We start from the raw sequence: 27,864 nt of genomic DNA on the forward strand, positions 1-27,864 counted from the left end.
CTATACCTAAGAGGACAGCTGGTATGTGTCAGTCATCATCAGTTTCTATAATTTATTACCAGATTATCTGAATCCGTTCATTTACTAAGCAGCAAGCATTAGAATGTGGGCACAGTAAAAATAAAGCACCACTGCGATTGGCCAGGTCTATGGTTGATCTATTGACCATACTGATTCTATTCCCTCCATAACTGCATAGAATATCCTCATAACTAAGAATCCTGCTTTACTTTTTATTTTTGTAGGTTTTGCAATGAACAGCACAACTCCAACAGCCATTACAACAGCTGGTATGTATCTTTCTTCATTTGATGCTTTCATTGATTCCCAGATCACCATAATTCATGCCATGACTAAGCAGCAGAAACTTGAGGGTGCAAAAAAATAACAATGCCATTGGGATTGGCTACATCTACAAGTAATCTCCTACCAAGGCTCTTTCTATTCCCTCCAAAACAGCATAGAATTTCCTCTTAGCTAAGAATCCTGGTTTACTTTCTCTTTTTTGTAGGTTTAGCCACAAGCAGCACCACTTATATACGTAACACAACAGCTGGTATGTGTCAGTCATCATCTGATTCTGTCATTTATTCCCAGATCATCTGATTCCGTTCATTTACTAATCAACATAAATTAGCATACGGGCACAGTAAAAATAAAGCACCAGTGTGATTGGCTAGATCTACAGTTGATCTATTGACTAGACTTTTTCTATTCCCTCCAAAACTACCTACAGTTTCCTCCTTGCTAAGAATGCTGGTTTACATTCTCTTTTTCATAAGTTTGGTAACAAGCAGCACCACTTTGCTACCTAATACAACAGCTGGTATGTATCAGTCATCATCTGATGCTGTCACTAATTCGCAGATCATCTTAATTTGTGCTATGACTAAGAACCACAAAATTACGTGAGAGTGCAAAAAAAATGCCAATGCGATTGACTACATCTACAGGTGATCTGTTAATCAGACTTTCTCTTCTCTCTTTCTCTTCTGAAACTACCTAGAATTTCCTTATACTGTAGCTAAGAATCCTGGTTTACTCACTCTTTTTTTGTAGGTTTTGTAACAAACAGCACAACCCCAACAGCCAAAACCATAGCTGGTATGTATCAGTCTTCATCTGATGCCTTCACTGATTCCCAGATCATCTGAATATGTTCATTTACTAAGCAACGTAAATTAGCATGCGGGCTCAATAAAAATAAAGCACCAGTGCAATTCGGCAGGTCTACGGTTGATCTGTTAACCAGACTCTTCTCTTTTTTGTAGCTTTTGCAAGAAAGAGCACAACTCCAACAGCTAATACCACAGCTGGTATGTATCAGTCGTCATTTGATGTTTCCATTGATTCCCAGATCGTAATTTGTGCCATTACTATGCACCACAAATTAGCGTGAGCATGCAAAAAAAAAAAACAAATGCCAATGGGATTGGCTAGATCTACATGTGAAACTACCTAGAATTTCCTCATAGATAATAATCCTGGTTTACTTTATCTTTTTCGTAGGTTTTGCAACAAGCAGCACCACTTCAACACCTAGTACAACAGTTGGTATGTATCAGTCTTTATCAGATTCTGTGATTGATTCCCAGATCATCTGAATCTGTACATTAACTAAGCAGAGTAAATTAGCAAGCGGGCAGTATAAAAATGAAGCACCAGTGGAATTGACCAGGTCTGCAGGTGATCTATTAACCAGATTCTTTTTTTCTCTCCAGAAGTATCTAGAATTTCCTCATAGCTTATCATCCTTGCTTACTTTTGTTTTTTGTAGGTTTTGCAAGAAACAGCACCAGTCCGCCAGTTCATGTAACAACAGGTATGTAACAGTCTTCAACAGATCAATATCATTGATTCTCAGATCATCTAAATTTGTATATTTCCTAAGCAGCATAAATTGGTGGCACAATTCAAAAAGCGCCAATGGAATTGGCCAGATCTCTGGGTGATTTGCTAACCAGATTCTTCCTATTCACTCCAAAAGTACCTAAAAGTTCCTCATCGCTAATCATCCAGTTGTCCTTTCTTTATTATAGGTTCTGTAACAAAGAGCACAACTACAACAGCTATTACAACAGCTGGTATGTATCAGTCTTCATTTGATACTATTATTGATTCCCAGATCATCTGAATTCGTATCATTTTTCAGCACCACAAATTAGTGTGATGGTGCAAAAAAACAATGCCAATGTAATTGGTTAGATCTACAGGTGATCTACTAACCAGACTTTTTCTGTTCCCTCCAAAACTACCCAATATTTCCTCTTAGCTAATCATTCAGATGTTATTCCTGCCTTCTGTAGGTTCTGTAACAATCAACAGAATTTTATATTTTCATTCCTTCCTTCTGTAGGGTCTCCCATGACCTCAAGTCTAAAATTCACTATTTATCATTATTCTTCATATTCTTCCTTTGTCATTTCCTTCACAAGCCATAGTTATTAAATTTAAAGAAACTGAAGCGTTGGATATGCCAAATTTGATAATACTCTTAACTAAACTGACAGTTCTTTTCTTTGTATTTCTATTGCCTGAAATATCCCTTTGGCTTGGTGTCACTTTCAGAAAGCCTCAATATCAGCTTATTGTTCATGTCTTCTGTATGTTCGGCCTAAAATATACCCTTTAATGTCCGAGAATGTTCTTAGCTACCGAGACTTTTTCTCTTCTCTCCGCAAACTTTTAAGCTACCTATAATCTCCTCTTAGCTAATCATCCAGTTGTCCTTTCGGTCTTCTTAGGTTCCATAAAAAACAGCACCACTCCAGCAGCTAAAGGAGCAACTGGTATGTATCAGTCTACATCAGATCCTGTCACTGATTTTCAGACCTGTCTGAATCATTACATTTCAGAATTATAAAACATTATGCGTCGAGAATGTAATGTTTCTGAGAAATGTGCTTTTGTTTATAGAAAATCCTATGGCGTAAAATATCAACTTTCTTTATATTGCAAACTTAAAATCAGAATCCAAAAAAATCAGAACCTAAAGAAATCCTAAAGGAAATTATTCCTGTATTTTCTCCCAAATGTAACCCTAAATACACCATATAATATGTAGCAATGTTGTCATTATTACTATATGAAATATTAAGTAATCAGTATCTGAGAATGTCAGTCAGACTTTTCTGTTCCCTCCAAAACAACCCAGAATTTCCTCATAGCTGATCATCCAGTTGTCCATTTTGTCTTTTGTATATCCTATGACAAACAAGAATTTTATATCATTTCTATTCCTTTCTTTTGCAGTTTCTCCTACGACCCCAAGACCAAAACCTGGTATTTACTATTATTTCTCATGTGCAATAATTTTTCCTTAGTCTTTAAATTTAAAGCAACTGAAATATCAGGTATGCAATATTTGTATTGTCAATTAAACAGAATTTTACGTTGTTTTTGTATTTACATTGCCTGAAGTACTCTCGTGGCTTTGTAACATCTTAAATAGCACTGTCTCATTTCGATCTTCTGTATGTTATCCCATTGAAATACACATTTTCTTTCCCTTATTAGTCTGAATTATTTTTTTTTAAGAATCAGGAATGGTTAGTCGCGTCGAATTTGATATTTTTTATTTCTTCCTTTTTTAATGGGCCTATAGACTTACTTGGTCAAATACGAAGTATACACTGAAAAAAATTTGGAGTAGGATTTACTTGAAAAAGCTTGGAAACAATTTTCACTCAGAAAAGACAAGTAAAATTACAAAAATTTGCAAAGTAAAAACCACAACATAACTTAAGAATTAAAGTTATGTTGTGGTTTTTACTTTGCAAATTATCAGTTTCTCTGGTTTTACTATTTATAGGTGCAGTCGTGTGAAAAATAAAGTTTCTCAATTCTAAGGTTTTATGTATCAGGACACCATAGAAAATAATCTGGTCCTTAGCAGGTCTTAATATTATAATTAATAGATTATTTATTCACACAGGTGAACACACAAGCAATTGGGTTGTATTGCCGTTTGTCATGATGCGCCGCTCCGCTCGCATCCGGCAAAGTTAATTTCAAAGTTCACTGTACATTAAAGTTCTCCGTAGATTACATGTAAAATACAAGACAATTGTTTTCGACACAGATGCTATTTGCTAATAACTTATGTTTGTGCAAATCGGTTGTTTAGCAAACTCAACTTTATCAATGCGCTAATTTACAGTCTATGGCTAAATCTTTAACCAGCTTAATAGCTCTATACTTTACTGCAACCGTAACCGTAACTAAATTGATCAATAAACAAATATTTCATAACTTACCGTGTATAAACCTTCTTCGAGAAAAGATCTGTTGATTTTCTTTGCTTCTGCGCGCCACTTCTGACCCAAGGGAGCATGTGCATAGATTGCCTGGCTTCGTGGAGTAAGCTTTACTTCAGTTTGCCATTTTTGCATTAGTTCATTAAATGACAAAATACAAAGTAAATAATGCTTGGGAATTTCCATTTGAGTTGACTCTATTTGAATACTATGTATTCAAGTGCAAAAAAGTTACATCAAAACCTCAAATAGTTTATTGAATTAAATGTAACATTTTCAAATAAAAGGACAAAACAGAATTTGTTTGTAAAATGTACTTAAATTATACTATCTTTATTTACAATCACAAAAAAATAATTTTTTACAGTGTAGTGCAGCAAAGTTATTCTAAACAGAATTTCAAACCATAACTAGTATTCTGTTATGAACAGTATAGCATAGGCAAAAATATGTCTTTGGTTATTCCGACCTTCAGAATTCCTGATGATACAATCATGGGTGTAAATTACGGGTGGGATGGGGGGTTGTAGCCCCCCCCCCCCAATAAATCAAAACCAGCTAATATAAACCCCCCTCCCCTAATGTTCCAGCCAAAGTTATGCCCTTGGATACAACTGACAATGTTATTTATTGGCTTCCCACTTTAAAAATGACTGAAATTCACTTTGTACAACATTTTCGTATTGTAATGTTGCATATTTTATAAATAGAAGCAGAATTGAAATGAAAAGGAATCCTAGACTTTTCTTGATTAAATTAGAGCTACTACACCATGCAATGTAAATCACTCGAATAAAAGATATAAAAGCTAATTATTCCCGATACAAGCATATACCCCCACTACATAAATTCGTTCCACCAACTTGGGAGACAATGCAGATATGGTGAGGAAGGACACAACAAAAACTTAAAACACAGCTGCGTTTATTTGAACACCATTAGGCAACCCACACAGGCACTCGCACGCAGCATCCGTGCCATTTAATATATATGCACATTCGATAAAACCAAACCATAACCATTTACGAATAAACCACTTAATTACAAATACACAAGACTACTGATAACACAGTAAAGTCAATGATACACGCACACACATAGGATTAGTCATTAAAACACAGCAATACCATGCAATGGTGTTCCAAACACTCTCTCTATAGACTCACAATTACAACAGTTAAAAAAAAAAAAAAAAAAAACATTTTTCACCATAGACGAGAATAAGAGCTGGAAAAACATCCGCCAATTCCAATCAGATGCGTTAAGGGCTTCACAGACCAAACGCGGCATGCGTTGTGCACGCCGCGAGGTTTGCGCATCCAGTCAAAACAACAGCGGTGTCCGCTCAATGCGTCGCGCTCGCTGCGGGGCTTCAGCGGGGAAAGTGAGCGTGGTTTTCAGAACATTCTCCTTTCATTTTGTTGTTGCACCGGGGGTCAGTCATGCTGATGAATATGTCGCATGCTAAAAAAAAAAAGCACTAGCACTAAAAATCAGTTGCTCCTCCATTTCGATATCTGTGCCCGGTTCGGTGCCTTGTTTCTATTGATCGCGCGACAATGCGTCATGCGCGCTTTTCAACAAAATTCAACTTTGACCGCGGTGCTCGCACAAGCTCCCCTAGTGGCGCGCGGTACCGCACTGGCGCTGCGCTTGCGATTTTGCTCGGCGCAGCGCGAAATCGTCCTTGCGCGGCGCAATCCATAGGAAATAATAGGTTTCCGAGCGCAGCACAGTGCGCGCCGTGTTTGGTCTGTGAAGTCCTTTACCTGGCCATTTTAACCGCGTCTTACCAGCGCTCATCTCCAAAAACAGAAAGCTCGGCCGAACTCCCTTATCCATTACACTTCCGGGTTATTTATACATGCGGGAGACCGATAACCTCGATAACCTCAGCCCTCTCAGGAAGCACACCCATCAAAATAAAAGTCCCCCAAATAAGATCCCGAATACAATAAACCACTATATGTCCCCTTAAACCAATTTAACCCAAAACAGGCTTTGTGAATATAACTCGCATCCTGTTTCCAGTGGCATAGCATAGCAAACAATATCTGTTGTGTCTTCTGATCTTTACATGTTTTTGTTATACAACTGGAATATTACTTCTTGGCTTATGATTTTTAGAATGATTGACTGTGAATACAAGAAAAACATATCTGATAGCTTCAGCTTTCGATTCTTTCAACTTGGAACATCCACGTGGTTTTGCGTCACTTTCTAAAGGCCTCAGTGTTAGCAAAATAATCCTGTCTTCTATATGTTCTCCCGCTAAAGTACCCCTCATTATAACTTAAAGTAGTACTGTTTTTCTTTTTTGTGCAATGTGAAATATTTCTTGCCCAGTATCTGAGAATGCTCTAAGTTAGCCAGACCTTTTGTTTTATTTCTTGCCAAGCATTTAAATTACCTAGGATTTCCTCTGAGCTAATTTTCCAGTTGTTGTTTTTGTCTTCTGTACCTTCACCAATAGCAACACCGATTCCAACCCTATCAACATCTGGTATGTATGTCATTCTTCACATCCTCTCATTGACTCTAGGATAATTTGAAATATTTACATTTAAGAAATCTAAAAAGTGAAGCATACAGGATTTAAGAACGCTCTTAACTAGACAGACATGTAGACAGACTAGACAGACATTTTTGTTCCCTGAAATATTCCCTTGACCTTGTGTCACTTTCAGAAAGCCTCAGTATCAGCTTTTTATTCATGTCTTCTGTATGTATGAGAATGTTATTAGCTAACCAGACTTGTTCTTTTCCATCCACATCCATTTAAACTACCTAGAATTTCCTACTAGCTAATCATTTTCAGTTAAGCAGAAATTTAGTTTTGTTTGCAAGAATGGCTATGGGCTGAAATATCCCCTTTTGTCTATGTCACTTTGTAACTTCTTAAATATCACTGTCTCATTTCAATCTTCCCTATTTTTCCCCACTGAAATACACACACATTCTCTGATTCTTTCCCTTATTAATTTGAATGATTGTATTTAAGAAACATGAATGGTTAGTCCTGCCAAATTTGACATTATTCCTTCCATTTGTAGTTTCTCCCGTGACCCCAAGTCCTAATGCTGGTATGTACCATCATTCACCATATGCAAATATTTTTTCCTTAGCGATTAAATTTAAAGAAAGTGAAACATTGGGTATGAAGGATTTGAGAACATTGTCAATTAAAGGGAATTTCATTTTGTTTGTGTTTCTATTGCCTGAAATATCCCCTTGGCTTAGTGTTACTTTCAGAAATGTCAGTATCAGCATAATTTTCTGGTCTTAAGTATGTTCTCCCCAATGTAAAAAAAAATCTGTTTTAAGTGAACAAACTAATAGCTTTCTGCTATTGGAATGAGAAAAAAACTGTGAATGAACAACAGCTTTGTTTAAATGTTTTTATTGTGTAGGCTTCTGTATTTTGTGTTTCTATTGCCTGAAATATCCCCTCGGCTTAGTGTTACTTTCAGAAATGTCAGTATCAGCATAATTTTCTGCTCTTAAGTATGTTCTCCCCAATGTAAAAAAAATCTGTTTTAAGTGAACAAACTAATAGCTTTCTGCTATTGGAATGAGAAAAAAACTGTGAATGAACAACAGCTTTGTTTAAATGTTTTTATTGTGTAGGCTTCTGTATTTTGCCCATGAAACTCATGGTTTTAGGCCAGTTTTGCTGTGTCCAGTAAAAGTCAAAGATTGTTTGCAATCTCGGGGGGGGGGGGGCTTTCCCAGTTGGCAAAATGTCGTAGTGCATCATGAGGGACCTCAAACTCTCTCCTACAATACTGCATGTATGCATTTCCTAATGATCAGTGATTACGGAGAACAATTTAATCATAAAAAAATAATTAATTCTCAATGAATTACCATTTGTCTTTCATCTTTTTAAAGAATTTGCACTGGCGATGTCATTTAAAATTCTACTCACCTTTGACCAAGATTTGGCTAATTCATCAAGCTTAAAATTCAAATCATTAAAAACAGAAATGGAAGCAATTGTAAGTATACATTCTTAAAATACTTCCAACATTCAGATACATGCAATACACACATTGCCTTAAATATAATTTTAAATGTAATTTATATTTTTTCAATTTTTTTAAACAAACCTTTCAGTTTATAATTCTGTGTATTACTCTGCTATACAACTGAAGAGCAGCATGTTATCAGCATAGTACATATCAATTTACTGTTTGAAGAGGCTGCCAAAAGCAGTTAACTAAGCAGGCATTTTGATTAACATAAAATTTGTTCTTTTACCCAGCTCACTGCAAATTACAAGAATTTAAATGGTTTTGTTAGAGTCTATGTCATTCGCTTCAGGTAAGTTTTCCCCTTTAAACACAGTATATTTAGGTAGTCTGCTTGTTTTTGCTGTTCTTTATCATTATTATTAGTAGAATAGTAGTAGTAATAGTAAAATTTTCAACAGTAGTACTAATACTATTAGTGCAAATATAGCAGTAGGGAATTTAAGAAAAATAACATACATTTTCTAAATACTCAGAACACATTATTAATCATTATTTCTGTAATTTAGACGATATTCCTGAATTTTGTTTGACAGGAGTGGCAGTGTGATTACAGACTTTGTACTGGAGGCAAACAGTGTGAGTCCCACTGAGATTGCCACAATGAACAGTAAGGTTGCAGTGGATCTTCAGGCCCAGGGTTACAGTGTTGACCGAAGTTCCTTCGGTGGAGTTGTTCAAGGTAGGATGAAAATCACAGGCACTAAATGGTTTGTCACTGCAGACAGATATACGAAGTTTCACTTGAAACAATTGAAACTGCTTCACCTTAGACAATTTTTCCATTTAGCTGGTCCATAATGCAATCCACACTGAAATGATAATTTAAAGAAAAGCTGTTGATTACGGGGATCACAATAATTACAGTGATTTAATTTTGTTATTGATGACAATAGACCCTTTTCAGTTTAATTTACCAAATTCATCTATTTTTACTTTTAAGACTAAGGTTTTGTTGTCTTTATGATTTTATCCCTCAATCTTCTCCTTTGTCCACTCTTTCGACTCCTCTTGCTCGCTCTTCTCTCCCTCACCCGCTCTCACACTCTCTTGTCCTCCTCCCCATAAAACACAATGCACATTCATAAAAAGTAATGGAATCTCCTGGATTTTGTCATACTTCCCTTCCCAATGAATAAATATATAAAATCAAACTATCAGATAAAATTTACATTCATTCCATTAATGTTCAGGCTCGGGTCAGACAGACATACCATGGGGCTGGGATGGGTTCAAGCTGACATTTCAGACCTGTGGGGGCTCTAGAATAAAGTCTGCCAATGTCTCCCAACCGAGTCCTTGGGGGGCCCCAGACAGCCCACATTTTTGCTCCCTTCCAGCTCCCAGCCAATGAAGAACACAAAGTACCTGGTACAGTACAGGTGTGTTAGGAGCTGAGAGGGAACAAGAAATGGACTGAGAAACAGTGCAGTAATATTTTACTTATGGCAGGTCAATGCTTGTGTCCAGATGGTTGTTGGTTTGGATCCCATGTCCAACAGAGTAACCATATCACTGTCGACCCTTTGAGCGAGGCCATTAACCCCAGCTACTCCAGGGATGCTGGATGCTGGGGGGTTTGTGCGACGCACCAGCAGCTCTGATTGTTACTGTATGATTGCATGCTAACAGCTTCTCCCCTCCTTATTTCTTTAAGGAAATCAGCCTTTTATTAAGAACTATGATATTATATATCCTGGTACCACTTTGCAGCTGACTTGTGTGGTTCCAGTAACTATGCAAATGGGAACTGGGTCATGGTCCGTGAATGGTCTGCCGGTGTCAAACAATGCAAAGTATTCAATCACCAATTCACCTCCCACACTGACTGTTCAGGACATGAGCGGTGACGACAGCGGTAAGTACAGTAGATTACTAACTTATGATATTTAGGTTAAAATAAATCAGATGAGTATTAATGCACAGTAAAGAGTGCCAACAGTGATGGTATTTAATAATGAGTAACATGGTATACTCTGTATTTCAAAACTTTGCATATATATTAATTATTGTATTATTTTACATAATGCAAATGTGATTACTTCAATCATTCAAACTGTATTTCACAATAAAGGTCAGCTTTTTACATTGATGAACAGCTGTGGAAAAAATTGAGACCACTCGATATTTTTAAATAACTTTGCATTCTTAAATCCCAGTTTAATTCTGGTTCTGCTGGCGGAAAGCTACGCTGAGCAGCAGGATGCTTCAAGGTTCAAAAGCAGTACACAAGAATAAGGTGAAGCAGGAGACACTGGGAACAACCACAAACCAGACAGTTAAAGGGTAGAAGCGACTTTCTAATGCTAGAGATGACCGTTAGCTTGTCCAACAGGTTCTCATGAATCATAGGACGGCATCAAGTGACCTTTAAAAGGAATGGAAAACATTAAGTGCAAGTGGGAAGTGCACTGCTAGGACAGTTCGTATGAGGCTCCTAGAAGCAGGACTGAAGTCCCAAAACACAAGAAAGAAGTCGTTCATTAATGAGAAACAGAGAAGAACCAGGCTGCAGTTTGCAAAATAAAAAAAACCATTATTCACAGATGCACACCCATAAATTGAGAAATGAGAGAAAAAATTGTGCTGTGGTCTCTTAATTTTTTCTGCAGCTGTATTTCTCAATGACAGTTCTATGAACCAACTTTTCTACGAATACCTTCACATGGCATTTTCCCCTCTATTTGTCTCCATATGGCATTTTTCACCCACTAGACACAGTAAACATTCCTGTTTAAAAAACCCGTGTAGATATGCATTTTAGTACTGTGTCAACACATGCACATGTAAAAAAGGTCTTTCAGTACTAAGATAAACAGACTAATGCTAATCTATTCAAGGGTTCAATCTGTACTGCATTATATTGATATTTCACCTTTTAATCATAACCACTTAAACTCAAAATTTGGGAAAAATTTCAACCAATGTTTCCTCGAGAGACCTTTATCCAATCACAAGCTCAATTCCACCCCCCTGAAAGTGACTGACAGAGTGCACCATTATTATGAAAAGAAGCATTATGAAATAAAAAGCTGGTTTGGAAACCTGACATTCAGGAATACATCAATGTGAAAAGTTGAAATTTATATTTTATAAATGAGCTCCTTGGCTAAGGTGCTTGGTAATACTTTTATCCTGCTGTCAATTGTGAATAATATCCATGTTTTTTGCCGTTGTTTTTCTCTTTATAATCTAGGAATATACACGTTCACAATGACTCAGTCGACCTTGACATTCACCCGCACGGAATCCATTTCAGTGACAGATGTTGTTCCTCCCATTATTCAGCTGAACATGTTAGCAACTAATGTTCCATGTGGAGCAAATGAAAATATCCCATTGGAGTGTTGTGTTACATACTACCTAATTAAAAACATTACAGCAAAATGGATGGACGGTTCTGTCGAAATACCCTCTGGTAATTTTTATTACTTAAAATAAATGTCTAATTTATTTTACAATATGTTTTATTGTCCTTTGTCAAGTTCCTGTACATTGTCCTACAGATATATAATTTACATAAGCAGTAATTATTTGATATTAGTGTATGCATCATTTTCTTTAAAAGATTAAATTGATTTAATATCCAGTTTGAATATTCGATCTGTTGAACATTGCAGCTGAATATTGTACATTTGATGTTTTTCATTTTACAGTACAGACCACAACAAACATGCTATGTGTCAGTGCTGCATACCCAGTACCAAAGCAATGCAATACAAAGGAACTCACATGCCAAGTGATTGTCAAGAAAGCATCTACAACTCAAACATTCACAGATGATGTAACGCTAATGTTTTTCAGTGGAGGTACGAGGTTAATGAGTGTTTAAAAACAAGAGGCCCTATTCAGATTGCAGCCCTATTCAAAATTAATTTTCATTCCCTTTGTTAAAAATGCACAGTGCGACGCATGTGTTTGCTTTTCAACTTAAAGCACTAATCCAACTTCACATTTATTTATTCTAGCGACTAACTGTGATGACACAACATACGGTGCTGGTATGAATGGAAATACGGCTACTGTGCTTTGCCCAGCCAGTTTTACAGGAAACAGGACTGCAGTTTGTGAAAATGGGAATTGGAACCTTCAGGAGGACAATTGTGTCTTCAGCCCAATAGTGACACTAGCGTTGTTTTCTGAGGTAGCACATTTTGAATACTAATCATCCATCCACCCACCTGTTGTCATACTGCTTAGCCAGTATAAGGTGATAGAGTACATTAATCATATATACATTGTGTCATTCTGAAGAACTACAATATGTTTCCACACATCATGCATGATAATACAGTGATAAGGAGAACATGCAGACTCCACACACACAGGGCGTAGATGTGATTTGATTTCCCAGCCCTGTAGATGTGAAGTAGCAGTACTATCCACTCAGCCACCGTGTCATTTCATATAGGTTAAGCTTACATTATATATTGCATTTCAAGGAAACTATTTATAGGGAAAGACCTTGATGTTTTGTCTAAAACTCAGTTTAAAGGAACTAGCTATATTGTTAGACCACGTGTTAGACCACTTGCTTATCTGTTATCTGTCATCAAATCATAAAACTTAAAATCATATAAAATTCTAGATATAAATTATAGAAAAATTACAATGTGTTCATTATCAACAAATTCAGAGTGAGTTAGCAATTTGTAAGTCTGTGTTGTTTTCAACAAATCATACTATTTGTACACAATTAATTGGAAATTACTGACTATTTCAAAGCATTGGTACTTGGTATCTTGGTAAGAACATTTGTTTAAAAAAAAATCTGTCTAAAATTCTTCTGTTCATTTTTAATTCTTGTTTACCTGTCCACAGAATCTGAGTTCAACTAATGTATCATCATTTGTGAATGACCTTAAGACAACCACTACCAGTTTTAAATCAAGCATAACACAGTCATCAGCCACCATTTCCTCTATTGTGAACATACTTGACAACACTGCAAAAGTTTCAGAAAATTTAAGCAAAACTTCAATGCAAGTATGTTGAAATGCCAATGTGTGTGTGTGGGGGGGATCGTATTGGAATTTAAGGTTTAGACTTTCTTAGTTATTTGTTTTGTAATGACCATACATTATTAATTTAACAATTAGCACCATCTTACTTACAAATATGCTCTGTTGTGTTGTTTAATAAAAATATGATTTCAAGGTCTAATTAAAAAGATACTGTTTATCAGCTATAACATCTGAACTTCAGATTGAGAAAAATATTCCAGGAAAAAAGTATACCCTAAATCCTAAAATCATGTCTACTGTTTGATATAATTATTACATTTTATCCATCTATATTCTGTTTTTTTTTCTTTTTTGTAGGATGTTTTGGAAACAGTATCAATTTTGGTGTCACCCCAAACTCAGCAATCCTGGGCAGGACTGAACAGTAACAACAGAACCCAAAGCACAAGCTCTACTTTACTGGAATCAATAGAAAACATTACACATGGTTTATCAAGCAATTCCTTTACAATTAGTACAACAAACATTCAGTTAATCAAAACAACATTAACATTCCCTTTCAATGAAATCTTGAATTCATCTCAAGTATTCATCCCAAGTCAAGGTCTTCCAAACAACACGACTATCACAACAATCGTCTTTACGACTCTTGACTTTGTCTTACCTGCAAGGACCACTGGAAACAGTATGAATAACTCCATCAATGGAATTGTCATGTTAGCCTATATAAACGAAACCATAAATAATGTTTCGCTGACATTTGATAAAACAAACAAAACAAAGGGAAACAACCAGTGTGTTTTTTGGAACTTCAAACTTTTTGAAGGCACCGGAGGCTGGGACTCTACTGGATGTCAATTGGATTCTGAAACGAATGTCAGTGTCACCTGTTCCTGTAACCACCTGACTTCCTTTTCGATATTAATGTCACCTTTCGTACCTGAATCCATTGAGGTTGCTCTGAATTACATCACGTACATTGGAGTCGGCATATCAATGGGATGTCTGGTCTTATGCCTTATAATTGAAGCATTTGTATGGAAAGTTGTCACTAAGAACAGCACGTCACACATGCGACACGTCACTGTAGTGAACATTGCTCTGTCTCTGCTGATTGCTAACATATGGTTCATCATTGGAGCAGCGGTGTCAAACGTAGGCCAGAGCACACCGGAGAAAGCATGCAGTGCTGCAACCTTCTTCATTCACTTCTTTTATCTTGCCTTGTTCTTCTGGATGCTGATCTCAGCTCTCTTCCTCTTCTACCGTACCATGATGGTTTTCTCCCACATGTCAAAGAGCACTATGATGGCCATCGCCTTCTCAGTGGGCTACGGGGCACCACTCATCATTGCCATAATCACCATTGTAGTCACTGCCCCCAAAAATGGCTACTTCAGGCAAGATGATGCATGTTGGTTGAACTGGTACCAGACTAAGGCCCTCCTGGCATTTGTGATTCCAGCCTTGACTATTGTCATTGTGAACCTGTTCATTCTAATCGTGATTCTGTTTAAACTACTGATGAGGGGTGTTGGTGAGAACCGTCAGTCTGAGGAGAAGAATGCTCTGGTGGTCATCGCAAGGTGTGTCGCCGTTTTGACTCCCTTCTTTGGCATCACCTGGGGACTTGGCATAGGGACCATGGTGGCACCCGCAAATCCCGGAATCCACATTACATTTTCAATCTTCAATTCACTTCAGGTATGAGTAAAAATTAGGTACTTTCTGCTGTTTCTATTTTCTGAAATAAAATTTGGTATCAAATTTAAATGTGGTATGACTTGTGTAGTGGAGGTCAGAATGAAAAGGTTATGAATAATGTTTTCTATTCCCTCACTTCCCAGCTGTCAGACCATGCAATGTTTAATTATAAGTAACAAAAAGAGTTTTATTTTAGTCAAGGGAATCCAGGTGTTCGGGGGGTCAGTGAAGCCAAAACAGCAAACCAAAAATCGTACTAACTAGATGAAAACAACCTCTCTAAGCGAAACAAAAAGTATTATACAACTGCAGCTCCCTTTCCTAAACAAAAACAGGAGAAAAGTTAACTTAAAAAGCATTCACCCTGTTAAGTCTCATAAAATGGAAAGAAAGAAATACAAGCACACATCACACACATTGACGCAAACACCTCTGCACCCACAACAGGAAGTGTTGGGTATGACGGCAGAGAGCGATTTGGTAGCCTCTGGTGGACGACCCCCCAAACAAAAAAGCCAGTTCACCATCCTTTTTTTCATTGTGACAATTCTTTGGATCTACACTTTCATAATTCACTCATAGTTGTAACGTGATAGAGAACAATATTGAAAAGTAGAATAACAAAATATTTCTCAGAATGAAATTATTTTGAAGTTTTGAAGTAAATACTAATAATTCTTTTTACTTTTTTTCAAGGGGTTCTTCATTTTAGTATTTGGGACTCTTTTAGACAGCAAAGTAAGTACTAATATTGTATTTGGAATATTGTTGGCTGTGTATTATTATACATTGTAACGCAAACACATGTTACATTGTACCAGCCACCATCATACATCCCTTTTCTTTGTGCACAGATTCGATCAGCAGTTGTTGGAAGATTTTCATTTTTGCGTTCATTATCTAGCCGAACAAGGGTATGTTCATCTTTGTATTCCGCCTCTCGATTGCAGTTTTCAGCAGACACTTTTTGCATCATTTTTTTTTTCCCTTTTTCGTTTGAAATGTTCCACAGACACGCAAAACCACTTACACTATGATTTTTTTTTTCATATAAACAGTACATTTTTTCAGGGGATTTTATGTGGCTGTAGCAGATATGTTTTTAACCATAAATGATACTGTATATAATACATTTTCAGAACAACAAGTATTCTATTTAACTGAGAAATCGTATGGCTTTAGGTAAATATGACACAATTAGCAATTTCCAGTATCAGAGATGATAAATGATGTGTGGTTTGTCTCTCTAACAGAGCACAAGTGCTGGTCCATCTTTGTCCTCTTTGGCTGAACGTTTTAGGCGAAGGAGACAAAGTAAGTTAAACTGCTCTGCTGTATTATTTTATAAATGTTTTTATTGAGATATACTCTGCTTTCTGATTAGGATGCTTTTCTTTATAACGACATTGAAATATTTTTATGTTGCGTTTACACCAGGGTTTAATAAAAGAGTTTCATTGGGTTCTAGCAAACAACTCATTTGTTATGCTGGTGCTACATGTGAACTATAATCTGTGTAATTTGCCATTTTGAGCAAAACAAACAATTCTCTTTATTTTTCAGATGTTTTTGCTTCTGATTCTTCAACAAGTCTGAGGGCTTCTGAGGCGTTTATCAGTGCTTAGCTGCCTGGCTGGTCAACTGATGCTGTGAATATCTGAAATGGTTTTTCAAAATATAATAGATAATAGCTAAAAAATAATAACAATGATTTAACATATAACATAAAAGGATTTTTAGATTTTTTTTCCCCCACCAGCTCTTAATTAAATAGGATTTTATATGGGTTTTGTTTTTTTTATTACTTTAAGTCAGTTACAGATTTATCTATTTTTTCTGTGAACATAAACACTATTCAATCACTTATTTTAGCAGCAATGTTATTCTGTCTAGATTTCTAAAATGGAAATTCTGCAAAAAGAAACGTCTTGATGAAGTACAATGAAATATGTATAATTCTGTCTTGTTCATCTCATTGCGGTCATTATTCAGCATATTTTAATAGTGTAATATAGTAACAATAAAATAAGCAATTTTCTTTTTCATATTTTGGGCTGTGTAACATTATACATAATAAAATGATTACCATTCAAATGTCTGAATGTCTCTTTTCATATTTCTATATGAATAACAAGAGAAATCTGAAAACATTATTAATGTATAGAATCGTGTTATTTCTAAAAATGTACCACTTTCTCAACTACAGATCAATGCTCCAGATGAACATATTACCATTTATAAAAAGTTTTTTTATTACATGTTATGAAGGCAAAAATCAATTATATATTTTTTGACAAAGAAATTATCCATAGAATTATACAATGATGCATGATATAGCCCATTTTGTCAGAACTCTTATGTACTGTACTATCCAAATATGCTTAGAAGGGAAATAATATCTGAATACATGAATATTAGGGAATAAAATCAAATGAAATTATGAGGGTATTTCTATGAAGTGCAAACTGGTGAAAACCATGAAATATTTAGATTAATATATTTGTAATAGCAAAAATGGTAGGAAAGTAAAGCAAATAAAAATACCAAATGTACAATTTTTGAGACTTATGCAGTTTGTAAACAATGTGTTTTCTGTTACAAACCATGGGAACCTGACGATAAATTGTTTGGACATAAAAAGAAATAAATGAAGGTATGTTCGACCTTAGTGTCAGAAGCCTAGTAATAAACCTATACAACCTCAACATGAAATAGACATTTCTAACTGTTGCTAGACTTTGGGCATATGTTAGCTTAGAGTCCAGGTTTATGTGCTTGGCGTCTCGTAATTACTGTTATAATTACAGCAAAAACAAGAGCGCCTGCCACTCCACCAATCAGAACGCCTGCCATACCTCCACTTATCCGCTGTGTCTCACAGCTCATGCCAGTGTAGAAAATGGCCTTTCCAGACGCACACCTGAATGGGAAAATATGTCAGGTTTAGCTCTCAGCTGTGCAAAAGCTTCACTGCTCAAAATACATTATTAGCAGTGAAATGTGCAATTTGAATAATGCCAAAATTTGTTATTTTTATTTTTTTAAGTGGAAATTTAAAAAAATATTCTCAGTATTATGGCTGCGGCAGGTAACCTGCAGACTGCTTTCCCATGTCTGTCTACACAAGCTCCTCCATTGCGACAGGGATTAGGCTGACAAGGGCTGCCCGAAGCCGACCTGGCCACACGGAGTTTGGGCGTTTCAGCAAAGCTTCTGTCAGATATGCCGGGTCCTTCCTGGATCTCCTTCACTGTCTCAGTAGATTTCAGACTGACCTGGACTTCAGACCTAATCAATTTTGTCAAATCTTAAAAAAAACAGATAAATATGTTTTTTCCACATTTCCATTACTTTAAATTCATTGCAATGTGTTGAGACAAGGTATTTACCATTAAAGTCAATGGACAGTATAAGGTTGTTGTTTTTAAGGAAATTTCTCCTCAGTAGCTGCTGATGTGAGATGAAGGTGCTCCATCCAAATTCCTGACTTCTGAAGCACTCACAGGAGTCATCCCACTCTCCGTTAGTGATTGGTTTGACCCACGTGTTATCTGGTCATTAAAAAAGATCCACAGTTGTTCTTCCCAATGCAAAATCATCCTCTGACACACAACACAGAGATCCATACAGATATAAAACAGCTACAGTCCTATTACTGTTTACAGTTTATGTACTATTCAGTTACAGTACCTTACGTAAGTTCATCATGCTATTAACATATATGAATTTTAATTAGAGAATGTGTATATTAATACGGTCTACAGCTGAGATGAAACTAATACTATTTCAAGTTCCTGAATTAAATTTAATTTGGACACAACTAGCAACTAAATAGGCCTCCATCTTCCAGCTGATTGTTCTGGTCCAGGTGATGCGGGGGCATTTCAGGTGACACAAGGCAGGTGTACCTGAACAGGATACCATTCCATGGGGCATACAGACTCATACATACAAGTATATATTACAGGCAATTTGGAGATACCTCTTAACCTAATTGCATGTTTTGGACTGCAGAATAAAATCAGAGTACCCTGTAAACCTGAGGGAGAACATGCAAACTCCATACTCAGAGGTGGGATTGAAAATGATACTCACTGATGCCACGCCCAGCTAAATAATGTCAGTCCAATATCAATGCATTAAACAATACTTTGCATTGAAAAAATGTGCAGTACCAGTCAACAGTTTGGACACACCAAGCTGTCTACAAAGGAGAGTAATAGTATCACATCACATGACCTGGCCACCTGACCGAAGCACTGTAGTGTGGAGGAGTTTGACCAGCGTGTGAAGGAAAAGTGGCCTATGAGTGCTCAGCATATATGGACAGCTGGAAAGGCATCGCAGGTTGGCCACCTCATCAAACTGCCTTAGAGGAGACAGTTGGGTTATCCAGTCCCTGGAGCAATTGGGGTTAAAAGGCCTTGCTTAAGTACCCAATGGTGGAATCACTCTGCCCCCAACAATTAAAATCCTATTTAATTGTTTGAAGTTTTTTGGCCAGTCCATAATTCCATATATGTTATTTTGTAGTTTTTATGTCTTTATACTAAAATGTAAAGGATAGTATAAAGAAATCTTTCTATCGGTAGGCATTTCCAAACTTTTGACTGGTACTGTAGAACCTATTTCTTACGGGGAGATCAGGAAATTACCGCTTGTAAAGCTCCTGCTGGAAGACATTCTTAGTTTCACATCAGGGTCTTGGTCCATAGCAGTGACGGTGACCTGCCTGTTCTGTGCAGGCCACTCCAGCACCCCATCATTTTCCCCACTGCAAAGATGGAAGTATACACCTAGGTAGCCCTGCGTGGAGCTGTCCTTGCCATTAGGGTAGACACGAACCCCATAGGCATAGCCCTCTGCACTATAAAACCGTTCACTTGTGATGTTGTGTCCAGTAGGACTGGTTTGGAGAATGTGTGTGAAGTTGCTTAGCTGCCAGGTGGTACTGGGACACGGGGTTTCAGTGAGGGAGATGTCATCAATGTAAATTCCACCATCCATCTTGTTTGATCCCACTATGCCCTGGAAGATGTAGCGGAATTTGTCTTTTCCATTCAAGGTCACATGAGCAATTTTCCATGTTTCACTGCTACCACCTGAAAGACAACATTATCCAGCATGAATGAAAATCCAGAATCAACATGGCAGACATGCATTTCAATGGAAAAGCAGTAAAAAAATTAAAGGTAAATATACAAAGCATAAACACAACAGAAGTTGCACTGTTTTTTAATTATTTCTATTTGGAATATTATGTGAATTAAACTGTAGGCACAAAAGTAAAGTAGGAAGTAAAAGAAATTGGAAACACCTTGGATGGTATAGACTTTTTTCATTTTACGGACATTTCCAGTCCCATCGTCTGTTTTCATCCAGATGACCAGATTATCAGCAGTGGTTCCTGTCATCTTGTAAAAGAACTGAAGGCACTGTTGGTTTCTTTTGGGGTAGAGGATACGAGATTCCAGCATAGCGCTCTTTCCCACTTCTGCTTCAGAGGTGTCAAAGTACATGAAATAGCCAGCGTCTACAAAAAAAATGTGGACTGGTTTCAGTCTGGGGCAGATCTGACTAAACGTGTAAAGAACATAACTGAGTTAAACGAAAAAAACACTAAACAAAATATTTCAGCCAATAACTGATTGCAAAAACAGCTACACACACTCTGTCTATTGTCCTAATATTCCTGGGCTACTTAGGGTCTGTATTCCTTTAAATACATTACACTATGGTGCTAAAGAAACAAAGCCTCATGTTACATATTAAAACACTACATGTGACAGTTTTGGAACCTCAGTCTGAAACAATATACAGGTATGTGCGCTTAACATCCAGGTTGCATTTTGCCCAATAGGATGTTAGGTGACTTGCACAGTATGTGATCATCATATATACTGTATACAAACCAATACTATGATATACTGTACCTGTACTGTACCTCTACTGTACCAGTACTGCCTAAATAGTCAAGCTTCATGAGACTAATGGATACAATACAAAAAGAGTACATAATAAAAAGTACAGTAAAGTAAATACATAAATGCAATACATAGAGGTTTCTTATCGTTATCAAATATTATGTTTATTTAACGTTATATGGTTGGCTGGAGAATCGCTTTGTTCACACCAGCTACACGTGGTGCACTATGGCCACTAACCTTATGCAAACACTAACCATTTTGCAACTAACTTGATTAGCAACCATTTGCAAATACGGAATTAATAAAAACCCATGTGCGCACCAAATTTCATACGCTCACAACAATGGATGCCAGAGTAAGAGAGAATTTTGAAGTAGAATGTATAAAATGTTATTTAAAATGTTCACTTAATGAAGAATGAAATTGTGTATTAAGAGGCTGAAGCAAAATCGAATGGACAGTCGTGGTCATGCTTTGGCTACCATGATTTCCACATAGCGACCATTTTGCTCAACAACCTGGTCACTGGAATGGAACTCATTTGCTAAATAAAGAATGGTTAAATTTACAAAATTTTACGTTTAATATTTTTATGGCAGAAAGACAAATTTTCACAAAATTTGTGAAAAAAGTCGTTTCTTATTGTGATTCATAATGCCTCGGAAACAAATTCGCCTGCCTTTTATTGTCTGAATGTCTGTCTTACCTTTACACTGACCCACAAGGGTTTGGTCTTCTGTCCCTGGGCTGCTTAGAGTTTGAACCCAGTCTGCATCATCTTGCTCATTCTGGATCATGCCACAGATGTTTATCAGTTCAAATGAACACTGGTCCAGCAAGGTATATGTATCAGCTGGAAAATGAGTGAGCCAATACAGCAATGCAAATGTACATGGGAACAATGTCTACATAAAGGTGACATGATAGACATGTGTACAGATCATGGCAGTAAAGGAACATGATATACAGTGTAAATGTACAATGAAAGATGACTGATTAAAGACACAGGTAGCAGTTATGGTGAACATGCTAGTTTAATTATAGCATGATTGCACATGCTAAGACACATGACCATCCAAAGGCAGAAACAATTCCAGTCTTTTCATGACCAATTCATGTGAATTGCTACTCACTGCAGTTGTACATGCGATTCAGTTTGACCAGGTCGATGGCACTGAAGTCTAGGCGTTGTCCAATTATGTCACTGAATGCCTGGATGGTAGTAGTGATGGTAGGCACAGTGGCATTCTTGTTGAAGGACAGTGGCCTGTAATGCATTATTGACTCATAATCGTATGGCGTGTTCAGGTCAGTGATGACGTCATCTGCATACTTGTTAAAGTTGTGTTCCTTCCCTGCAAAAGATTACATTTGTCATCCAAACATTATCAGAAACTGGATGTTGAGATTGCTTTTCTTTGTGCGTCACTTTGTCAAATGCAGAATTTGGGTTTGGAATAGCACCCACCAGGTATGATTTGGTCCCACCAGATTTTCACGTAGTCATCCCGATCAGACCTCGACTGTTCATGGTAAAACCCCAGGGCATGAAGAAGCTCATGTTCAACAATTGCCCTGGTGTCACATCTGTCACCAATTGAGACATTCTGGCCCTCATGTAAGTCCCCCACAAATGACCAACATCTGTTAATGTAAATATTAAAATGTTACTTCCTGAAGAAAATGAAGGGTTTTTTTATTCATAGAAAAAATAAGCACTTCAAAGTGACCAATAGAAGAATCATTACAAGAATGCATTTCTAAATTTGATTACAAGTCAATCTTTTTTATTTACTATATTATCATATGACTAGTAACATTAGCCAAGAGAACCATTGCAACAAACCAAGTGCTCCCATAATCCTCCTCTGCTGCATCAATAAAGGACAGGATCACTTTACACCACGTGACAGAAAGAGGGGGGAAAAAACAGTTATGATAATAAAGAGCAAATGAGGGTTATGTGTCGATGTGTTATGTGTATATACATTTTGCTAAAAAGCAGGAGTGGGCCCTTTCATGTGACAGTTCCACTTCAGTAATGATCATATTGTAAGTAGTGAGCTACAGATAACAGATATGTATTTTGACTGATAACATCTGAGCCACGTGTTGAGCGTCAGGTAGGTTGGGGTGGGGGGGGGGGGGGGGTGCTTGCTAGTGATGAAACATGCAGAGGATGCTGCCGCAGATTTACGGAATGACTTGAAGACCTGCCCTTGCCAGTCCCATCATGTTTTGGCTATCCATTTCTGCATTGTAGTTTTGTTTTCTTTGTAGCTCCCTGTTTGTTAAGTTCCAGCCCCTGTAAGTTTAAAATCACCCTCCTGCCTGTATTTTGACCCCTCGTGGTCCTTTCAGGGCGCAGAATATCTGTTAGTACCTAGGGCAGGCTGCAGAGCTTTTTCCTATAGAGCTCCTCTGCCGTGGAACGGTCTTCCACCGAATGTGCGGGATTCAGGCTCACTCTCAATATTCAAGTCTAAACTAAAAACACACCTGTTTAGTTTAGCTTATAGGGACACTAGTTCTAGCTCTAGCTAACTCCTCACTCCCAGTTAGACCTATAGTGTGAGGTGTAGAGCTGGGGGGGGATCGGTGCCATTGGCTTTGGATAAACTGAGCTATCAGTGCTGTAACTCTAGCTTCTCGCCCCCTTGTGGAATTGGAGTGCTAATATTTCAGGGACTCCCCATGCCTGCATTCCCACTTGCCTCTCCCTCCTACTTATGCTGCCATAGCCATATCTGCTGGAGCTTGCACATTGCACTTCATATTGCACTCACCTAACTGTTAGCGCTGCCTATAGTCTCCCCTACTTCGACTAATTGCACATTTTATTTCCCCTGCTCCTCCTGGGATGTGCTGCCTGGAGATCAGAATCTATCAAGATATCCAGCACACCCGGCTACATGTGATGTCGCCACTACCCATGACGTCCTTGCATCCAGCTTGCCGTTCTGCCTGTGTCATCCTCCATGTATGACCCGCTGCTTACTACTGGTTGCCTGGTGATCTGACGGAGCGTCGGCACCGGCTTGTCATCACCTCCCTGCTCCCCGGTTGTACGTTGCATCTTATGACTTAGGCAGTGTGACTTGGCATTTAGCCATCTCTCCAATTTGACTCTCCCTGCCGAACCCTGGAGGATGGGCTCCCGCTTTGAGTCTGGTCCCTCCCAAGGTTTTAACTCCTTCTCTGGAGTTTTTCCTTGCCACTGTCGCCTATGGCTTACTCACTGGGGGGCTTTGGGCGGGGATGCTGTAAAGCACTTTGAGACGATGTAATGTTGTGACAACGTGCTATACAAACATAAATTTGGTGTTGTTGTTTTGTTTCTTGCATGGTTTAATGCTTGGTGTTCAATAAAGCCTCTATGATATCAGAATGCAGCTCTTCAGATCGTCCCTCTTTCCAGGCGTGACTCATGAAATGTTTGTGGTGAGACCTAAAAGTTGCTGTCTGTCCCCCACTCCCTCATTAACCTGACATAGCTTAGCATATGCAAATATGCTTAGCATAGCATATTTGAAATGTTCAAATATTTCTCATGTTGTGCAAAATAGACACTTGTCCAAAAAGAGCACTTTCTAAAACAGTTGTGAGTGGTGGAGTACTGGATTTGGGCCTGAATACTTTTTCAAGACACCGTGCATTGCATTGCAAAGCAACAATATATTTTTAAATGTAAAAATACAGTGTGTGAAGACTGGTAGTCTGGCATGACAAATTTAGAAAATATTTAGATATAGGATACATATGGTAGGGCACCGTGAATTTTTTTTTTAAAACAATACCATGACCAGCCTTAGCTCATCATAATCTTATCTGTTATCCTAAAGACTTTGTAGTTAAATGATGCCATAAAGTCACTGATTCCATAAATGGTTACCCATCCAGCTTGGTGAAGGAAAGGTAGGTCTCCTCTCCATTGTAGGGCTTGAAGTCCACACAGGATTTCAGGCGATACGTCTCAAATGCTTGAAGAATCACACCTTTTGCATTCAAATCTAAAAAATGTACAGAATGAACAAAAAACATGAAAAGCAATCATCTCATGTAACCAAAAATCATGAAAAGTGCATTTCTTTAGTTTTGTTATTTCTTTTTAATACAGCAATGTGTTTTCGAAATATTATTCATACCCAAAGAGTCTGTTAAAATGTAGGGAATCGGAAACTTCCACCTTGATGTCTCATCCAGAAGTGCATTTCTTTTTGGCTATGAAAACAAAAACAGACATAAAGCTCCTCCAGTATTGTCTACATGCACATATATTTATTCATTTTGAAATGATCACTTACATCACCTGCAATATCCCCTTCAAACAATGCTCTTTCCGATTCTGTAACAGGAGAATCCAGCTTGGCATGTGTTTTTTCAACGCAGAAGACGCTTCATGCATTTCAATACATTTGCTTTAATACCTAATTTACCAAATTAATCAAGTTAACAGCTGGTAAAAACAGAGGAAACATTACCAAGATTGATTTCCAGAATATCTTCTCGAAGCTCTCCAGAATCAACATCATTTCCTATTCATCAAAAAAAAAAAACCTGAATATTTTTAAAATATAATATACTTATGTATATAATCATTTTAGATCATTTAATGCTTATAACTGTTACTGTTATGGGATTCAAGCTGCATAATGTAATGTCCAAACAGTTTTTCATACCAAAAACAGCTGGAATGGCATGCACCTACAATATTAAAAAAGAGACAATTTACATTCTATACACACACAAAGAACAAAAAATTCAGGTTAAAAACACGAATTTAAAATTAAAATTCCTTGAAAGGTAACACACCTCTAGGTGACAGAGCAGAGTGATGAAAACTATCGTCATTAACGGCGAGCTGAAGGAGCCCATCTTAGATCCAGCAATACAAGACACCTTTCTCTGAGACTCCAAACATTGCCATAAATCTAGGGGCTAGATGATACTTTGGACTTTAGTTTTTCCAGGCAATAATTCTTACCAGAGGCGATTTTTTTATGTAACCCTTCTCACTTTGCCATGCTGGCAGAGGCTGGTACTGCTCTGTGATCTCATACTTGTCAGCATTCTTCCTTTGCTTATATCTTGGAAAGATAAGGACAGATTACATGGTAGCTTACTGGCTAGTCATATAACCTTGCCTTTAAGTCAGAATTTTTAACGTTCATGTATGTTAAAGTCTCTGCCTAGTCAAATGCATTCCAGTACACTACCTCATTGAGTGGTTCCTGTAATGACAGGCTATAACGGTGGAGGCAGACCCCGGAATGCGGAAGCAAACTTGTTTATTTAACAAGCCGGGAGCAGACAGTGCGAAAGGGATGTTCCAAAATCGTGGTCGGGTCACAGGCGTTGGTCGGGAGCCGGGGGGATCAGTCCTACACAGACGGACGAGACGGAGTTCCGATGGGACGGGAGGAACGGGACCGATGAGGGAGCGGATCAGGACAGGGCAGGCAGGACGGGCAGGCAGGAGACAGCGGGTAGGACAAACCGGGAGGACACAAGACAAAGAAAGTGCTTGGTACTGTACGGCGCATTAGGAAATGGCAACAATACATCGCACTGCATGCTACGCCGGTGTTAAATAGTGGAGCGATCAGGTGTTGATCGCCCGTATGTGCTTGGTCCCGCCCGAGTGGGCGTGACAGTTCCCAATAGATCCATTATAATCTCAATGGCACATGCACTATACCTATAACACTCAACAAAAGCTGCTAATATTTCCATTTGTGCAATAATTGACGGCCAACATGCTGTTCATTATGCTAGTTATATATTAAATTTCTGTACAGCAAGCCCTATTGTATAGTGTTACACTGTTTAGTGTTCTTTTGTCCTGGCGCACATTGTATTGTATCTTGTTATATGTTGTTGTATGTTGCATCACTGTCCATAGAGAAATGCTGTCTCATCTCACTATGTATGCATATGTAAGGTATTGGGAATTTCCACCAGCTTAATTCCTGCAACCACAAGAGCATTGCATCCAGGCTGTCATAAATTGTATTCTTTAATGGCAATTACAAGCATCCCAGATAGCAGCGGACTGCGGGGCGGATCCGCCCTCAAGTCGGCAGATCCGCCTGACAGTCGCATTCAATTTTATTAACCTGCCAGAGTGAGGCCCCGCCCACAGAAAACACCCAGTCCAAACACGGACTCGTTACAGAAGCTGGGCGGATCAACACACCTAACGCGCGTTTTTCATTTTGAAGCTTCACTGAAGATTCATCTGCAGGCACAAACGCAGTGAAGTAAATGCCGTTAAATATACTTAAAGTTACTTAATTATTACTTAAATAACTTAACTAAACGTAACATCAACTTCATTAAAATACATTTTTAAAGTTCAAATTGGTAAACGGGCCGCTACATTATCAGACAGGTACGTTAACGCTAACATAATTGGCTAAGGGGAGGTAGCTGAATCTCTGTGAGGAGGAATTGGGTATCGTGACCGCTCCGAAACTGCATGGGATCAGCCACAGATTGTGGCGGTAATAATTAAACAACTGAACGCGACTTTTTGCTTTAAAATTTGTTTAAAATGTAAGTTAATTTACGTACAGTGTGGTAAACTGGTCGTGATTTAGCACGTACATTAGCCTGAAATATATCAAACGATGCTGCCAGCATTCCTTGACGTACAACATGAACATGTCTTTTGTGTTGTATATTTCTTTTAGATAAAATGAATAGGAAGACTGTGCCTGTGCCTCAAAATGTCTGAGTGCCCAGTAATTGTTTTTGTTGTTAAAATAAAGCTATGTTATATGTTTAAATATGAAGTTCTGATTCTTAAATAAATTATGTTTGTACAATTTGAAGTCTCATTTTTTAAATGAATCAATATATTGGCGGATATGGGGCGAGTCTGTACCGGATCCGGTTTGAATCCGTGATTTTTAGCTGTTCCGGATCCGTCCCGTTGTGCAAGTGGACTCTGTTCCGGACCTGTTGTGCGGATCTGTTCCGG

The 27,864-nt window shown here is 37.8% G+C and overlaps 2 protein-coding genes across 4 annotated transcripts; one reads left to right on the forward strand and one right to left on the reverse strand.

Annotated features, from left to right (window-relative positions):
* Window positions 1–17,049, forward strand: LOC111856760 (adhesion G-protein coupled receptor F1-like). Its single transcript, XM_072702717.1, has 24 exons — window positions 1–21; window positions 246–290; window positions 1,060–1,104; window positions 1,272–1,316; window positions 1,510–1,554; window positions 1,778–1,822; window positions 2,040–2,084; window positions 2,745–2,789; window positions 3,253–3,282; window positions 6,730–6,759; window positions 7,310–7,339; window positions 8,148–8,254; window positions 8,521–8,579; window positions 8,824–8,969; window positions 9,945–10,145; window positions 11,484–11,705; window positions 11,944–12,096; window positions 12,256–12,431; window positions 13,109–13,273; window positions 13,609–14,955; window positions 15,652–15,693; window positions 15,810–15,869; window positions 16,209–16,269; window positions 16,519–17,049. Exons 2-24 carry the CDS (start codon window positions 254–256, stop codon window positions 16,578–16,580), a joined length of 3,198 nt encoding a protein of 1,065 aa, XP_072558818.1. The 5' UTR covers window positions 1–21; window positions 246–253; the 3' UTR covers window positions 16,581–17,049.
* mep1a.2 (meprin A, alpha (PABA peptide hydrolase), tandem duplicate 2) lies at window positions 16,482–27,842 on the reverse strand. 3 transcript variants are annotated; one of them, XM_072702718.1, is made up of 17 exons: window positions 27,769–27,842; window positions 26,099–26,263; window positions 25,867–25,969; window positions 25,562–25,586; window positions 25,364–25,417; window positions 25,187–25,227; window positions 25,028–25,103; window positions 24,775–24,892; window positions 22,351–22,526; window positions 22,016–22,237; window positions 21,589–21,735; window positions 20,273–20,488; window positions 19,611–20,057; window positions 18,345–18,506; window positions 18,049–18,262; window positions 17,811–17,875; window positions 16,482–16,612 (listed from the first exon to the last, which is right to left on the reverse strand). In XM_072702718.1, exons 2-17 carry the CDS (start codon window positions 26,101–26,103, stop codon window positions 16,593–16,595), a joined length of 2,091 nt encoding a protein of 696 aa, XP_072558819.1. In that variant the 5' UTR covers window positions 26,104–26,263; window positions 27,769–27,842; the 3' UTR covers window positions 16,482–16,592. The 3 variants fall into 3 exon arrangements, with proteins under 3 accessions (XP_072558819.1, XP_023692767.1, XP_023692753.1); XM_023836999.2 differs by lacking the exon at window positions 16,482–16,612 and having other exon boundaries at window positions 17,184–17,875; XM_023836985.2 differs by lacking the exons at window positions 16,482–16,612; window positions 25,867–25,969; window positions 26,099–26,263; window positions 27,769–27,842 and adding an exon at window positions 25,695–25,838 and having other exon boundaries at window positions 17,184–17,875.
* Window positions 27,843–27,864: the final 22 nt, after the last annotated feature.

The sequence above is a fragment of the Paramormyrops kingsleyae genome, chromosome 19 (assembly GCF_048594095.1).
Source record: "Paramormyrops kingsleyae isolate MSU_618 chromosome 19, PKINGS_0.4, whole genome shotgun sequence".
In the NCBI taxonomy this organism is placed as follows: Eukaryota; Metazoa; Chordata; class Actinopteri; order Osteoglossiformes; family Mormyridae; genus Paramormyrops; species Paramormyrops kingsleyae.

Coding starts and splice junctions, on each gene's coding strand:
- LOC111856760 (XM_072702717.1), top strand. CDS start 254: ATGAACAGCACAACTCCAACAGCCATTACAACAGCTG. Junction 291..1,059: donor AACAGCCATTACAACAGCTG/GTATGTATCTTT, acceptor CTTTTTTTGTAG/GTTTTGTAACAAACAGCACA. Junction 15,870..16,208: donor CATTATCTAGCCGAACAAGG/GTATGTTCATCT, acceptor TCTCTCTAACAG/AGCACAAGTGCTGGTCCATC.
- mep1a.2 (XM_023836999.2), bottom strand. Junction 24,893..25,027: donor CATTTTAACAGACTCTTTGG/GTATGAATAATA, acceptor TACATTTTTTAG/ATTTGAATGCAAAAGGTGTG. Junction 18,263..18,344: donor ACTGTCCATTGACTTTAATG/GTAAATACCTTG, acceptor GTTTTTTTTAAG/ATTTGACAAAATTGATTAGG.